The sequence below is a fragment of the Zophobas morio genome, unplaced genomic scaffold (genome assembly GCF_036711695.1).
Source record: "Zophobas morio isolate AGI-343-1 ecotype UQ-CSIRO unplaced genomic scaffold, CSIRO_AGI_Zmor_V1 ptg000012l, whole genome shotgun sequence".
NCBI classification, from domain to species: Eukaryota; Metazoa; Arthropoda; class Insecta; order Coleoptera; family Tenebrionidae; genus Zophobas; species Zophobas morio.
The window spans coordinates 1,094,072-1,109,088 of record NW_026972117.1 but is presented as its reverse complement, the minus strand read 5'-3'; the positions used below and the strand labels follow the sequence as shown (position 1 = coordinate 1,109,088).

At 35.3% G+C, this 15,017-nt stretch overlaps 1 protein-coding gene across 1 annotated transcript in view; it reads left to right on the top strand.

Moving 5' to 3' along the window:
• LOC135127541 (glutamate receptor ionotropic, kainate 2) overlaps window positions 1-15,017 on the top strand; it is a 355,107-nt gene that overhangs the window by 309,912 nt on the left and 30,178 nt on the right. The window contains exons 7-10 of the mRNA XM_064053980.1: window positions 3,071-3,235; window positions 3,426-3,569; window positions 13,312-13,515; window positions 14,478-14,681. Coding sequence (XP_063910050.1) covers window positions 3,071-3,235; window positions 3,426-3,569; window positions 13,312-13,515; window positions 14,478-14,681 — 717 coding nt within the window. The remainder of the gene's footprint in view (window positions 1-3,070; window positions 3,236-3,425; window positions 3,570-13,311; window positions 13,516-14,477; window positions 14,682-15,017) is intronic.

Sequence of the window (15,017 nt, the reverse complement as noted above, 5' to 3'; positions counted from 1 at the left end):
AAATCTAGAAACAGGAAAATCAAAAAATCTAAAAGTCAAAAAATCGAGAAATCGAAAAATCGAAACAGTAAAACGCCAAAAATTGAAAAGTCTAAAAATTTAAAAGAAAAAGAATCGAAAAATTGGAAAAACGAAAAATCGAGGAATCAAAAAATTGAAAACTGAAATATATATCAGAGAATTGAGTAATTTAAAAATCGATATATTGAAAAAGCAAAAAAACTGCAAATTCCCCAACTGAAATATCGAAAATTTAAAAAGTCGATAAGAAATCGAGACATCTAAAAATTTTAAAAATCAAAAAATTGAAGAATCTAGAAACTGAAAATATTCAAAATCGAAACATCGAAAATTTGGAAAATCGAAAAATTGAAATACTTAATAAAAATCTATAAACTGAAAAAACAAATGAACAAGAAATCGAGAAATCGACAAATTTAAAATATAAAAAATGAAAATATTGAAGAATCGAAAAATTGAAAAGTCTAAAAGCCTAAAAGTCGAAAACCCGACGAATTGAAAAGTCGAAAATCGAAATATCCCAAAATCTAAATACCGAAAAATTAATAAAAATTGCAAAATTGAAAAATTAAAAGACCCAAAGATCGGGAAAACTGAACCGAAATATTGAAATCTCGATAAATCCAGAAATAAAAAACTGAAAATCCTAAAGATCGATTAATCGAAAAATCACAATATTTAAAAATTCGAAAAAATTAAAAATAGAAAAAATTAAAATTTTAAAATTGGAAAAACTGAAAAATTAAAAAATCGACGAAATGAAAATTCGAAAAAAGTTAAATTTAAAAAATCTCAAAATTGAACATTCGGAAAAAAAGGAAAATCGAGAAAACGAAACATCAAAAAATCGAATACCTAATCGAAGAATCCAAAGATTGAAAAATGAAAAATATAAAAAAGCCAGAAATCAAAACGAAAAATTGAAATACTGAGAAATCCCTAAAATGAAATATTGAAAAATTAATGAATCGATAAATTGATAAACTGAAAAATTGAAAAATCAAAGAAAAATTCGAGAATCCAAAGATTAAAAATCCCAAAATCGAAAAATTGATAAAATCAAAAATAGAAAAACCTATAATTAAAAAAATCCAGATTTAATATGGCGAAATTGAATAACCGAAAAAATAAAGAAATCGAAAAATCAAAAAATCAAAAGTCCACAAATCGAAAAATTTAAGCGAATAACTGAACAACCTCTAAAATGAAATATTGGAAAATTAATTAAAAATTTCGATATACTCGAAACATTAAAATCTGAAACATCACATCGAAAACTTGGAAAATCGAGAGTTGAAAATCGAAGAATCGAAATATTTAAAAATCCCTAACTGAAACGTCCGAAAACTAAAAAAATGGATAATTGAATAAGTAAGTAATTGAGATATCGTAAAACGAAAATTTTAAAAATTGACAAACGGAATTGTTTTGAATTTTTTGAAAAATTTTGATTTTTTCGAAAAATCTAGTGTCTAGAATAAAAATTCAACCAGGATTCATCAACTATAAATTCACTCCTTTTTTAAACATTTAATTAACATTTACTTAACAAAATTGTAAGATGACTATTTTTTCCCCCAAAAATGTGGATACCTAGCGTAAAAACTCACCACGGATTCATAAACCACAAGTGGACGAGTACACTAGAATCTACGGTTCTTCAGATTTGATTAATAAAAAAAAGAAATGTTATTATTTGAAGCTGACAATTTGTCACTCATTTAAATCTGCTCCCAGCCGCCACGACCAGTTTCACAACCGCCGCCCCGTCTAAAAATTTGGCAACAAAAGCCCTCAAAACCCCGACACAATCTGCATATTTCACGAGAATCCCCTGAATATCTATAGGATGTTTATAACCGTCCGACATCCGCCACGAAACAGGGCTGCGTGTTCTGGCACGTGTCCAGCCCGATTTGCATCCACCAAAAACGTGCCGGTAATCCCTCACACGCCCCCGCGCGTGCCGAAACAATAATTGTTGCTAAATTATGAAACCGCAAATGTAAATCTTTGCAAATTTGAATTCGGGCTAAGCCGGCGCCGGATCCCTCGGCCAAATTATTTTATCTCGGCAGGTTTTCGCAGTTTTATGCCGGCCTTCCGTTCCAAATCGGTTTAATTTCATTTCGGCTTTTTCATGCAACAACATGTAAATTAGTGTTTACGCGCAAGAATGAAATGTTTTCTTGTTTGGAATAAAGGGAATAAATTAGGCGCGGCCGAGGTAATCCGGGAAGGGAAGGGAAGCGATGTTACGCAAAAGTCGCTTTTTGCCACGGGAAGTAAATGCGGACGTTATTAATCTCCGAACGAGGAGTATCGGTTTAATAAGCTGATGAATATCAAGACCGGAGGGTAATCGAGCCGGTTTTCGCGTCGTGATGGATTTTTTCGTGTTTTAATTATGTTTCGTGGGGGTTTTTGTCAAAAGTACGAATTTGTCTTGTTTGTTGGGGGTTGGACGCTGAAAAGCGGCTTTGTTCTTGGTGGAGGCGCCGGGCGACTGTATTTAATTTTCAAACATGATGTTAAAAAAAAAATTGTGGAAGATTATTTAGAAACGACTTCTCACGCCTTTGGAGTACAGTCGAGCAAATTCCGCTTCTTCGAAAAGTTATAAAAAAAGGAAAAAGATATTTATTTCATGAAGGTACGAAAAGAACTAACTTAATGTAACTCGGGCGACTGTATTTAATTTTCGAACATCCCGCTAAAAAAAAATATTAATCGCACGCTACTTTGGCGCAAAAACTCAATTAAACACTTTTTCCCACCAACTGCGCTCCGTTAAGTTGAACTTTCGCCCTTCCAGCCTACCAAATTCGCAAATAAATACAATCAACGGCGCTCTAATTTTCGACTTTAATTCGATTAAATTCGCCACGGCTCCCCGTATAAGCCAAAATTAAGAATTTAATTGCTTGTTGTGTCGCCGCCGCCCTACCAATAAAAATCCCCATTAACCCATACGCGACCCATAAAGAAAACCCGAAAATCGTCATCTGCGGCCGCTATTGAATTTTGATCTTTTCTTTCTCGATTACAGGATTTGGAAACGTTCGATCTGGAAGATTTCAAATACAATTCCGTAAATATAACGGCGTTCAGGATCGTCGACGTCGACCACCCACACACGAAGGAAACCCTCGAAGTTATGGAAAAATTCCAGCCGATTGGTCATGCAATCCTCAACAGAAGCGGAATTATTCAGGTAATAGTTCTGCTTTGCACCGCGTGGTAGAAATAAGGGCGGCTTGCGCATTCCTCGAGCCGCAATATCGCCCGCGATGAATTCGCGAAATCAAAAAAATAATAATAAGTGTCTGAGGAAGCCGAGCCGTCCCTGTCCATCACGCGCCCTCGCCCTTCCGCCGCCCTCATTAAATAGATGCTCATTTCAGGCGGAGCCTGCCCTTATGTATGACTCTGTGTATGTTTTTGCTAAAGGCCTCACCCTGATGAATTCCACAAAGCCAATGAACCTATCTTGCGACATCGAAAAGCCCTGGGATGATGGATTGTCCCTCCACAATTATTTGAACTCGGTGGTAAGTCGATATATTTTTTAGAGCTGTCGCGAGGCGTCGCCGCGGTGTTTTGACGAGTGAAAAATAGAAGAGCGCTGCGAGTAATTCGGTCGGAAGTAATGTCGAAATAAATTACGGCCGGATTAAATTTACAAGTTTCCGGGTTTGATGTGGCACATGCGAGGACTCGTCGTCTCGAAATGTATCGTTATGAAAATTTAAGGACCTAAATGCGATTTCGCACGTGTACATGCGACGTCTGTCGACGGAATTTCGTTGAAGGGGCGAGGTTTCAGGTTTGGGGAGGATTTATGGGGTGAAGATTGTGAGATTTTGTGTGAATTTGTCTTCATTTTTGTTTGCTTTTTCGAACTATTTGTCTCTTTGTGTTTTCACCAAAACTTTTTCTGAGGTACACCACATCGCGTCAACTGCACGATTTCGTTCAGAATTTTCAGTTTATTCGTGATTAGATAAAGATCCAGATTTGCGTTCTGACTTTATCCTCTTATTGTTCGTCTTGTGGATCTTCCCACATACCGAAGAATTCTAATGTAAGTTTACTAGTAACCGAAAGTAGACCAATTTCTATATCTTCAGTTTTGCCGTTGCCTCTTCTTTTCTCATTTTTACAATCTTGAGGTTTGTTGGTTTATTTTTTCCAAAATGTTTCCATTGCACCGAATTTTCTATGTTGCCAAAAGTTAATAGATTTACCATTTATTTTCTTCTAACATTTCTTCGCTTCGTTGTTAAGGGGTTTTCTTGTACATCTTCTATAACAGTTTTTCTACAGAGTCATTTTTTTAATTTCCAGTGGTCTAATTTTTTTCAAATGTTTCGTATTCTTTGTTTTCTGTATTAGGGTTAACATAACTTAATAAGATATTTCCAAAATAACCCAACACAACATAGAACTTTACTTTAATCTTGAACCAAATCCTAAAAATTTCTGCGTCTGGTCTTATAGTAGATTATTTTCAGTTTTAGCCATTATATACATGGCATTACATTTTATTAAATTGTAGCCGCTCTGTTGAGCTCTTTGGACTCGGTTAGTCGTGGGGAGTCAGTCCACCATTTCCTCTTCTGAATTTACAATTGCCTGTACGTTTTCGCCTGCTCTACTATTTCTTTCCACTGTGTCCGGTCCTGGATTTTCTTCGACCATTCTTGTATATCTAGCATTGACAAATCCTTTCTTACTTGATCCTCCCACCTGATTTTTGGTCTTCCTCTTGATCTGTTATTGTCAGGGTTCCATTCAGTAATTTTCCTCGCGTGTTTGTTTTTCTCCATTCTTTTTAGATGACCATACCAGCGTATTCTACGTGCCTTTATCGCTCTTACTATGTTTTCTCCTTTGAGGATATCTTCTATTTCGTGGTTCATTAATGTTCTGTATTCTTGGTCTTGTATTTTTTTCATCCCCATTATTCTTCTGACTATTTTTCTTTCAAATCTACTCATCTTTTCTTCTGCATCTCTAGTTAGGCTCATTGTTTCTGCTGCGTATGTCACTACAGATCTTATTGCTGCCTTATAAACTCGCAACTTTGTATCTTTGGATATTCTGCTACTCTTCATGATGCTGCTATATTTGAAATACGCTCTGTGACCAGATTGTATTCTTTGCGTTATTTCCACTTGCCGTTTGCCCTCATTATCAATAATGCTTCCCAGATACCTAAAGTTTTCAACAATTTCAAACTTAAAATTTCCTATTACAATTTCTTTTTTGTCTCTTCCTTCTTGTCTCTTACTTGTTGATAAATATTTTGTCTTCTCCACGTTAATATCCAATCCTCTTTTGCTTGCTTCATTCGTAATTACTGCTAGTAATTTACTAAGACTTTCCTTGTCTCTCGCAATTAAAGCTAAGTCATCAGCATATGCTATGATTTGCACTGACTTATTTATAATTGTTCCTTCCGCATGAGTGTTCTTAACTATTCTGTCCATCACAATATTAAATAAAGTAGCTGACATACCATCACCTTGTCTAACCCCGGCGTTGAAAGCAAATTCTTCAGAATTTCCATTCTTTGCTGCTACTACTGCTTTTGAGTTCTTTATGCACATTCTGACTAAGTTTATTAGTTTTCTAGGTATCCCCATCTTTTCCATATCTTGGACCATCGCGTCTCTGTTGATACTGTCAAACGCTTGCTTAAAGTCGACGAAGAGTATATGTATGTTGATATTGTGCTCACAGCATTTTTCAATTATTTGGTTCATACTATGGATTGCATCGATTGTTGATCTTCCACGTCTGAAGCCATATTGATATTCCCCTACTTCTGTTTCCGTAATTTCTTGTAACTTCTTATTTATTAAACTGGTTAATAATTTATATGCAGCATTAAGCAGACTAATTCCTCTGTAATTTGTACATAAATGTGGTTTGCCTTTTTTCAGTATTGGAATTATTATTCCTGTGTCCCATTCCCTTGGCATCTTTTCAGTAATCCATATACTCGTAATTAACTCGTACATCTTCTCTTCTAGTATTTGACCTCCATATTTAAACATCTCATTCACTATACCATCTATACCTCCTTCTTTGTTCATCTTTAAGCATTTCAATACATTGAAGTATTCTTCTTTTGTTGGTAGGTATTGCTCATCACTGGTGTCTCTGTATACTATCTGATTTTGGTCCATTATATCTGCATCGTAATCTCTTCTCAGTAGTTTCTGAAAATGTTTTTCCCAATCTTTACTATCAATGTTCACGATTGTTTGTTTCCTATTCTGTTTTCTGATGTACTGATATAGCTTCACATTGTTCTTATTGTCTTTTTCTAATTCATCCATTGTTTCTTCAATCCATTTCGTTCTTTTGCTTAATAGTAGTTTTGTGCATTCTTTTCTTATCGTCTTGTAATTCTGGTATTCACTTTGTTTACCTGATTTTAGCCATCTTATTCTTGCATTCCTTTTCCTGTTTACAATCCACTCGCACTCGTCATCAAACCATTTCTTAAACGCCCTCTTTGGTTTTCTGCCTGCTATTTTTTCTATCGCTTTTATCATACAATTTTTTAAATGTCCCCAAGTATTGTCAATATCATTTTCTTCTACTTCCGCTGCCAGCTGTTTTCCTAACTCACTTTCATATTCATCTTTTTTCTCTTTTAATTCTTCTAAATTCCATCTTTTCTTATTTTCCGTTTTTATTTTCTTATTGACTATCGTTCTCATCTTCATTTTCACTATTATCAGATGATGATCGGTATCAACATTTGCTCCTCTGTAAGATCTTACATCTTGGACCATCTTTTCTCTCTTTTTTGATATCAAAGCATGGTCGATCTGGTTACCTGTAGTTTTGCCTGGTCGCATCCATGTCACTTTGTGTTCTGGTTTGTGCATAAACTTTGTGCTCACAATAAACATATCTATCCCTGCTGCCAGGTTGCACAGCCTCTTCCCATTGTCATTCGAGATATTGTGCAATGAATGTTTCCCTGCTACTTTTTCCAGGTATTTCTCTTTTCCTATTTTGGCGTTGGTGTCCCCAATAATAATCATTGTGTCATGTTTTGGTATTGATTCACATGCTCTCTCTAAGTAGTCATAGAAATCGTCTTTATCGTTCTCGCTTGCATCTTCCGTAGGGGCATATACATTTACTAGTGTAATGTTAGCAATCTTATTTTTGATTCTTATCGTAGATATTCTACCATTAATCCTTTTAAAGTCTATTATCATATCTCTATATTCTTTGCTTATCATAAATCCTGTTCCATTTCTTCCCTGCTTATCTTCTCCGGCATACAATAGTGTAAAATCCTCTTTGTCGACTTTCCCTTCGCCGCTCCATCTTATTTCTTGTAAAGCTAATATTCCAATATTATAATTTTTCATTTCCCTTGCTATTTCTTCCATTTTTCCTACTCCTAGCATTGTTTGTATGTTCCAAGAGCCAATTTTCGTCGAAGCTGTTTTCTTGTTCCGCTTTTTCCAATTCATTTGCCCATTCATATCCCTATTCTTAGCCTTGTCGTCTTTAATTGAGTTCAGTCCTACCTCAGTTATTAGTTTTTTGCAATCTTGCTTTGCTGTGTCACCTCCTCACTTAACGGCGACCTTTCACTAGAGGTTCGTTTATCTTTGCTCTTAACTGTCATTTCAAAGTGCTCTTTACCATACACCTTTCCGTCTATGATCATTTTGTTGTACCTGAGATATGCTGTACTTCCTTGCTGTCTAACTTGCTGTAAATAAGGTGTTAGGCATTTTCTTTCTGCTTGTACCTTTTTTGAGAAATCATCATTGATCCATATGTCCGATCCTTTCAGATTTTTTGTTAATTTGTAAATTTCCATCTTCGTTTTCCATTTTTGTAGCTTCACAAGTATTGGTCGATTTCCATTCGGCTTATATGTACCTATTCTTCTTATCTCAGATGCATCTATCTCTACATCAACCTTAACTCCCATTTTCGTCAGTATATTCTGAATTTTCTCTGTTAGTTTTTCCTCTTTTTCGTCGTTTTCGTCAGCTACTCCCTGAATAATAATGTTGTTTTTTCGGACTTCTTTTTCTAATAGTTCGAGTCTACTATCCTGGTCTTTAATTGACTCCTTTAATAACAGATTTTCTTTCCTTATTGTAATCATAGCTTCTGTGTTTCTATCAAGTTTTTCCTCCACCACTGTTAATTTGCGATTTATTGCGGAGAACATTTTCCTGATTTCAGTCATTTCGCTCTCTTCTTTTTCAGACATTTTAGTAGTCAATCTTCACTGTTTGAATAACACTTAGTCCTATCCTGCCCTTCTTTTTGCAGCGCTGTTTATCACAAGCGATAAGGCTCTCCGCCCCGGTCGACCCGTCGAAAGCGTGACCTTCTCCTGCGCCGCTCGTGAATACTACTAGTTGAAAAACAATTCCAATGTTTACCTCTTAATATAGATGTACGATGATTAACACAAGGCACATACACCCTTTACTATCTTATTTGAAACCTGTTATACTACACTACTTAAACTTGTAATTATTTTGCGCTAGATTTCACTTTCTCTGCACAGCTGATATTCATGCGTCTCAGCAAGACCAGACACCACAGTTATGTTTCTATGTTGCCAAAAGTTAATAGATTTACCATTTATTTTCTTCTAACATTTCTTCGCTTCGTTGTTAAGGGGTTTTCTTGTACATCTTCTATAACAGTTTTTCTACAGAGTCATTTTTTTAATTTCCAGTGGTCTAATTTTTTTCAAATGTTTCGTATTCTTTGTTTTCTGTATTAGGGTTAACATAACTTAATAAGATATTTCCAAAATAACCCAACACAACATAGAACTTTACTTTAATCTTGAACCAAATCCTAAAAATTTCTGCGTCTGGTCTTATAGTAGATTATTTTCAGTTTTAGCCATTACGAAGGCAATATTTTTTCCCAACGAAACATTCTAGGAATGTCTTAACCTCTTTTTTGAACTCTGATTGTTCAGACTTGTTTCTTGTACTTTCAGTTTCCAGCTGTACTTTTTCTAAATTATTATCTAATTGCCCGCATATTTTAGAAATACGTTTTTCCAATTTTATCTTGCTTATGGACCTATTTTGCCCTATCCAACTTCACAAGGTTGAGTTTCTCTGCAGTTTTGGAATATTCTAGACCACAGATCTTCCTTCAAATCAAAATATAAAAATATTCTAATTGAACCAACCTTAACAAAATTCTATGGAAACTCTTTTTTTCTTCTTTCGTCCTCCGACATTTTAATCTCATAGAATTCTCTAGAATCTATTTTCTACTTCTGATTCTACGTCTACCCAACTTGCTTCAAACTTCTACATTAAAACTGGGATTTGTATTTTTTTTAGATATGTATTTTTAACACACTAACGTGCAGTAAGGATTTCCTTTTTTAACCCAAGACCTGACTGACTGACTTTTGATGATCCTTATAGAATTCTTTGGAATTACTTTTCTTCTTATTTTGTTTTCTGTCATTTGATTTTAAAGATTTCTTTAGAATCTTCTTCTTCCTTCCCCCTTCATTCTAATCTACTACTACACTATTCAACTACTTCTAATTCTATTTCCGCGCGAGTTACTTCAAATTTCAAAGTTAGAACTTAGCTCTGCGTTGTTTTTAGATATTTTTGGCACACTGACTTTTAACAAGAATTCTTTTTCTCAACCCAAGTCCTAATTGACTGACTTTTAAAAATCCTTCATGTTATTCAAATACAATTTTTTCTGGAATTTTGAGTTTTTTCTTCTTCTTTCGTCTTACGTCATTCTAATCTAAGAAAATTCTTTAAAACTCACTTCATTCTTCTTTCTTCTTTCCATCATCCTAATCCGCTGCTTCACAACTACTGCTACTTCTAATTTTACTTCTACCAAATTTAGTTCAAATTTCATCCATAATATTTAGGTTTGGGATCTTTCTGGATATTTTTATATATTTTTCCAAACTAGCTTTTAACCAGAATTCTCTTTCTTAACCCAAGTCCTGATTGACTGACTTTTGATGATTTTCCATGTCTTTGAAATACTACTACTTTCTGGAAAACAGCACTTTTTCCTTCGTCACTTTTCTAATAGAATTCTTCGAAATTCCTTATCTTCTTTAATATTCCGTCATTCTAATCTACTGCTTCACTAATCCACTTGTTCTAATTCTACTTCTACCAAACTTAGTTCAATCTTCAACCATCAAACTTAGGTCTGCATTTTTTCCATAAGTTCTTAGACACACCGACCAGGATTTTCTCTCTCAACCCAAGTCCTAATTGACTGACTTTCGAAGATTCTCGATGTTATTTAAATACTATTTCTTTCTGAAATGCTGCTTTTGCCTTCTTCACTCTTCTGATAGAATTCTTTAGAATCTATTTTTTTTCTTTTTCCTTCTCCCGTCATTCTAATCTGCTGCTTCACTAATCCATTATTTCTAATTTTATTTCTATGGAACTTAGTTCAAACTTCAACCATTTTTCATTTGATGGTCCTCCATGTTAGTTAAATACTATTTTTTCGAATGTTGTACTTTTCCCTTCTTCACTTTTCTGATAGAATTCTCTGGCATCTTTTTCCTTTTTCGTCTATTCTAATAGAATTTTTTAGAAGCCATGTTTTTCTTTTTTGTTTTCTCGTCATTTTAGTCTACTGCGTCACTAATCCACTAGTTGTAATTCTACTTCTAGCAAACAAAGTCAGTCCAAACTTCAACCATTTAACTTGAGTTTGCGATTTTTTCTAGATATTTTTTGGCGCACTCGGTTTTAAGCCGGATTTTCTCTCATAACCCAAGTCCTAATTGACTGATTTTAATAACTCTCCATGTTATTTAAATACTGTTTCTTTCTTGAATCTCTCTTTTTCTGTGATCACTTTTCTAGTAGAAATTTGCGGAAACCCTTTTCTTCTTCTTTTTAATTTTCCGTCTTTCTAATCTAACAGAATTATTTGCAATCCATTTTCTTCTTCTTTCTTCTCCCGTCATTCTAGTCTACTGCTTCACTAATCCACTTGTTCTAATTCTATTGCTACCAAACTTAGTTCAATCTTCAACCATCAAACTTAGGTCTGCGTTTTCTTCTAGATTTTTTTGGGCACACCGACCAGGATTTTCTCTCTCAGTCCTAATTGACCCCATGTTATTTAAATACTGTTTTTTTCTTTGATGCTGCACTTTCTCCTTCTGCACTTTTCTGAAAGAATTTTTGGAATTCATTTTTTTCTTATTTATTAATCTTTCGTCATTCTAATCTAATAGATTTATTTACAATACATTTTCTTCTTCCACTGCTTCTAATTCTTCTTCTACCAAACTTTGTTCAAACTGCAACCATAAAATTTGGGTCTTGGATTTTTTAGATATTTTTTGGCATACAGAATTTTAACCAGAATTCTCTTTTTCAACCTAAGTCCTGATTGACTGATTTTTGATGATCATCCATGTTATTTATATACTATTTCTTTCTGGAAAACTCCATTTTCTCTTTCTTCAATTTTCTGATAGAATTCTTTGGCATCCATTTCCTTCTTCTTTGGCTTTCCGTCATTCTAATTCAATAGAATTCTTAGGAATCCATTTTATTCTTCTTTCTTCTCTCGTCATTCTAATCAATTGTTTCACTAATCTACCACTTCTAAACCTACTTCTATCAAACTCAGTTCTATTTTCAACATGTTTTTCTAGACATTTTTTGGCACATTGACTTTTAACTAAACTTTTCTTGCTTAACCCAAGTCTTGACGATTTTTGGAATGCTGAGTCGAGATTATTCTGTGTTTCCAGAATTCCACTACCAGGAGGTTCTTGACAATAGGATTGATTTTAGAATTATGTAGACGAAGAGAAAAGTTTTCTCAACTAAATTATTAACTTCATAAAAAAATGAGCAAAGCATGAATAATCTCTGTTCGAGTCTCAACCTCCCATAAAGCAAATAAACGAAAAAAGACCCGTCAATAGTGATTATTATTTGTCGGTTGTTGATTTCGTAATTTAGTGGTAGGTAAAATTTCTGAAGAAAATTTTTGCCATACTTACTTAGTTCATAAAAAGGTATTTAAATTTATTAAAACGAAATACTTACAAAGAGTTATTTACTATAATATATGTAGTTTCTTACAGCTTGACTTCTTCCCAGAATAGTTTCTCTAATTTAGTAAAATTTGACTAAACTAACACAGATTTTTATGCATTTTTGGTAAAATAAAGAAAAGGCAAAAAAAACAACCTAATCCATAAATAGAGTACGACAGCCAACGGTGGTGGGGGAAGCCACAGGTAAGATCTAGATTAGGTAATAATAACAAGTAGGTTAGTTTAGTCAGAAAAAATACAGTCGATTCACTCGTCACGACTCAGAGCTTGCTAATTTGTTAAAAAGCTTTTAAAAAATTCATTCCCCAGACTGACAGTCCATTACACGTGCAGATAACCATTAATAAAAAGCGATATTCGACGAATGAATGATTTAATATCCTACAACTACATACATACTTGATAAATATTAATGAAAGGAAATGGAATAAAGTCGATTAAAAAAGTCGGCGGAATCGAGTACGATTCGGTTAATTGTTAATGCCTTTTTAAATCTACTTCGTTTCAGCACATCCGCTTTACTGTTCGGTTTTTATCGTCCTTTATCCCGACTCTATCCTCTCGATCCCGCCTGCCTCCGACAAATATTTCATCGGCTGTGTGACGTAGAGCACAAATAGGTCAGAACTAAGTGGATAACACATGCTTCGACTTGTCTTTAGTTTAAGTTCCGGAAGGAATTTGTCACAATCGCAACCGGAACTTTTACTAGATTTACGTACTGGACAAAATATGCAAGGCACGCTTCACCAATATGATTCGTTCCACGTAGATCTATTAACATAATTGATAGTTCGGCTGGTTCGAAAATAAACGCTAATTGAAGCGTTGTTGGTTTTGCGGCACGAAAACAAACGCAACGTTTTAATTCAAGCTGCAACGTTTTTGTGATATTTTTCACGTGTCGCTTTTAGTTTCCTTTGTGATTCCATCACACGCACTCCATCCCCGATGACACTTCCTCCGCCCCCCGCACTCGCGCTTAAGATGCCGAATGCACGCGAGAAAGTTGGAAATCCTTTTCCACTTCCTTTCACAACTACACCCGAATAAAACACATCAGAACAACAAAGTTTCTTCGTTCCTATGAGTAGTACGCGCCGCCGCCGAATGTAAATATTTTAGATGACACCCGATATCGCACGTAGGGGCGAAAACTTCGGCCAGTGTTCTTTTTCCAGAACGATTATCACGGGTTGACCGGCGACGTCGAGTTCAGCGGCGGGAAGAGGGCCAACTTCAAGCTGGACCTCCTCAAGTTGAAGAAGGAAGAGATCAGGAAAGTGGGGCAGTGGACGCCGTCGGGGGGCATCAACATCACGGACCTGAACGCTTTCTACGAGAGTCACGCGCCCAACATCACCCTCGTCGTCATGACCAGGGAGGTGAGTGGGGCGGGGGCGGAGTTTGACAACACTTTACCTAATAAGGGCGCTTTGTAAAGTGTCACACGAGCGTCAACGGCGACCTTAAAAAGTTCCACATTTTTGCAACTCGGAGCAGCTTTAACACCTAACTTGGCAATATTTTTTTGTTCGTAATTGGTAACATTGCGTTCTTAAAATCATACCAACTTTTCGCGTAGGTAATTTCGCCATAAAAATAATTAATCAGAGTTTATTCCGGAAGGTAAACCCGTCAGTAATAATTATGTTCTCGCAATAATCTCATTTTTACCCACAAGTTTCAAGCGTATAAATTACTTTCCTGATACTTAATAACTTTTAACAATCGCTCAGTTTCCGCCATGTTGACGTTTTGATTTATAAACGTATGTGCATTCGGGTCGCGTACACCCCAGGAAAAATATGTACAAATTACCATAATACGTAATAAATGCCTTACATTATAGCACGAGTGTATTATTATTCCGTTGTCATCCGTGAATGTGCGCTCTTTTGTCTCCTTGATTTACGGACGATAATGTCTGACGGGTGTTTTAATTAATTAACGGACGATTCACGAACACTCGGTATTTTTGTATTTCGCTACACTTTAATGGACTGAAGCTATTTTAACGCGATTTATATTGGCGACTTGAGCTTTTTTTTTGTAATTAATTAGCGTGGGTGTTGTATTAATTTAAAAGCCAACACACACCCACACACATCAAAGCAGCAAAATTCAAACACAAAAAAATGTCGAATCCGTATCACTACTGATATTACAGCACGCTTGAACTGGATTTCGGAGCATTACACTCTACGCCCACTGTGAATTTAAATCAGATAATTATTTTAGCAAAATGAACTCGCCGTGTCTCATTTTTAATTCTGGGTGGATCGAATTTCGCGTCCGCGCCCCGTCGTATTATATTTTATCTCATGAAATTATTCCGTCCTTGTAGGAGCGGCCGTACGTGATGGTGAAAGATGAGAAAAATTTAACCGGAAACGCCAGATACGAGGGATTTTGCATAGACCTATTGAAATGGATCGCAGGCCAAGTCGGCTTCCAGTATACGATTCGGCTAGTTCCAGACCACATGTATGGAGTATACGACCCGGATACGAAGGAGTGGAACGGGATCGTCCGGGAGCTCATGGAGAAGGTGGGTGAGGGAGAAGTTCGGAATTTAGTTTCTGAATTGAAAAAATTGGATATTTTAATTGGGGTTTTTGCCATGTGGTGCGTTCGTTATGCGCTGTTTGACTGAAAACTGAAATCTCTATGTGGTTAATTAGTGGCGGGTTTTATTAGCGAGTTTGTTATTGGAGTGAATTATTTTTGTGTTTATTTTTAGTTTTAAAATGGGTAATTAGCAAATTTGTGATGGTAAATGTATACAAAGCTGAATTTTTACTCTGTTTTCAAAAAAGAAAAGAAATGTGCTGCAGGAGTTTCAGGAGCTTTTACAATTATTATTTTTATTTTCAACGTTTTATAA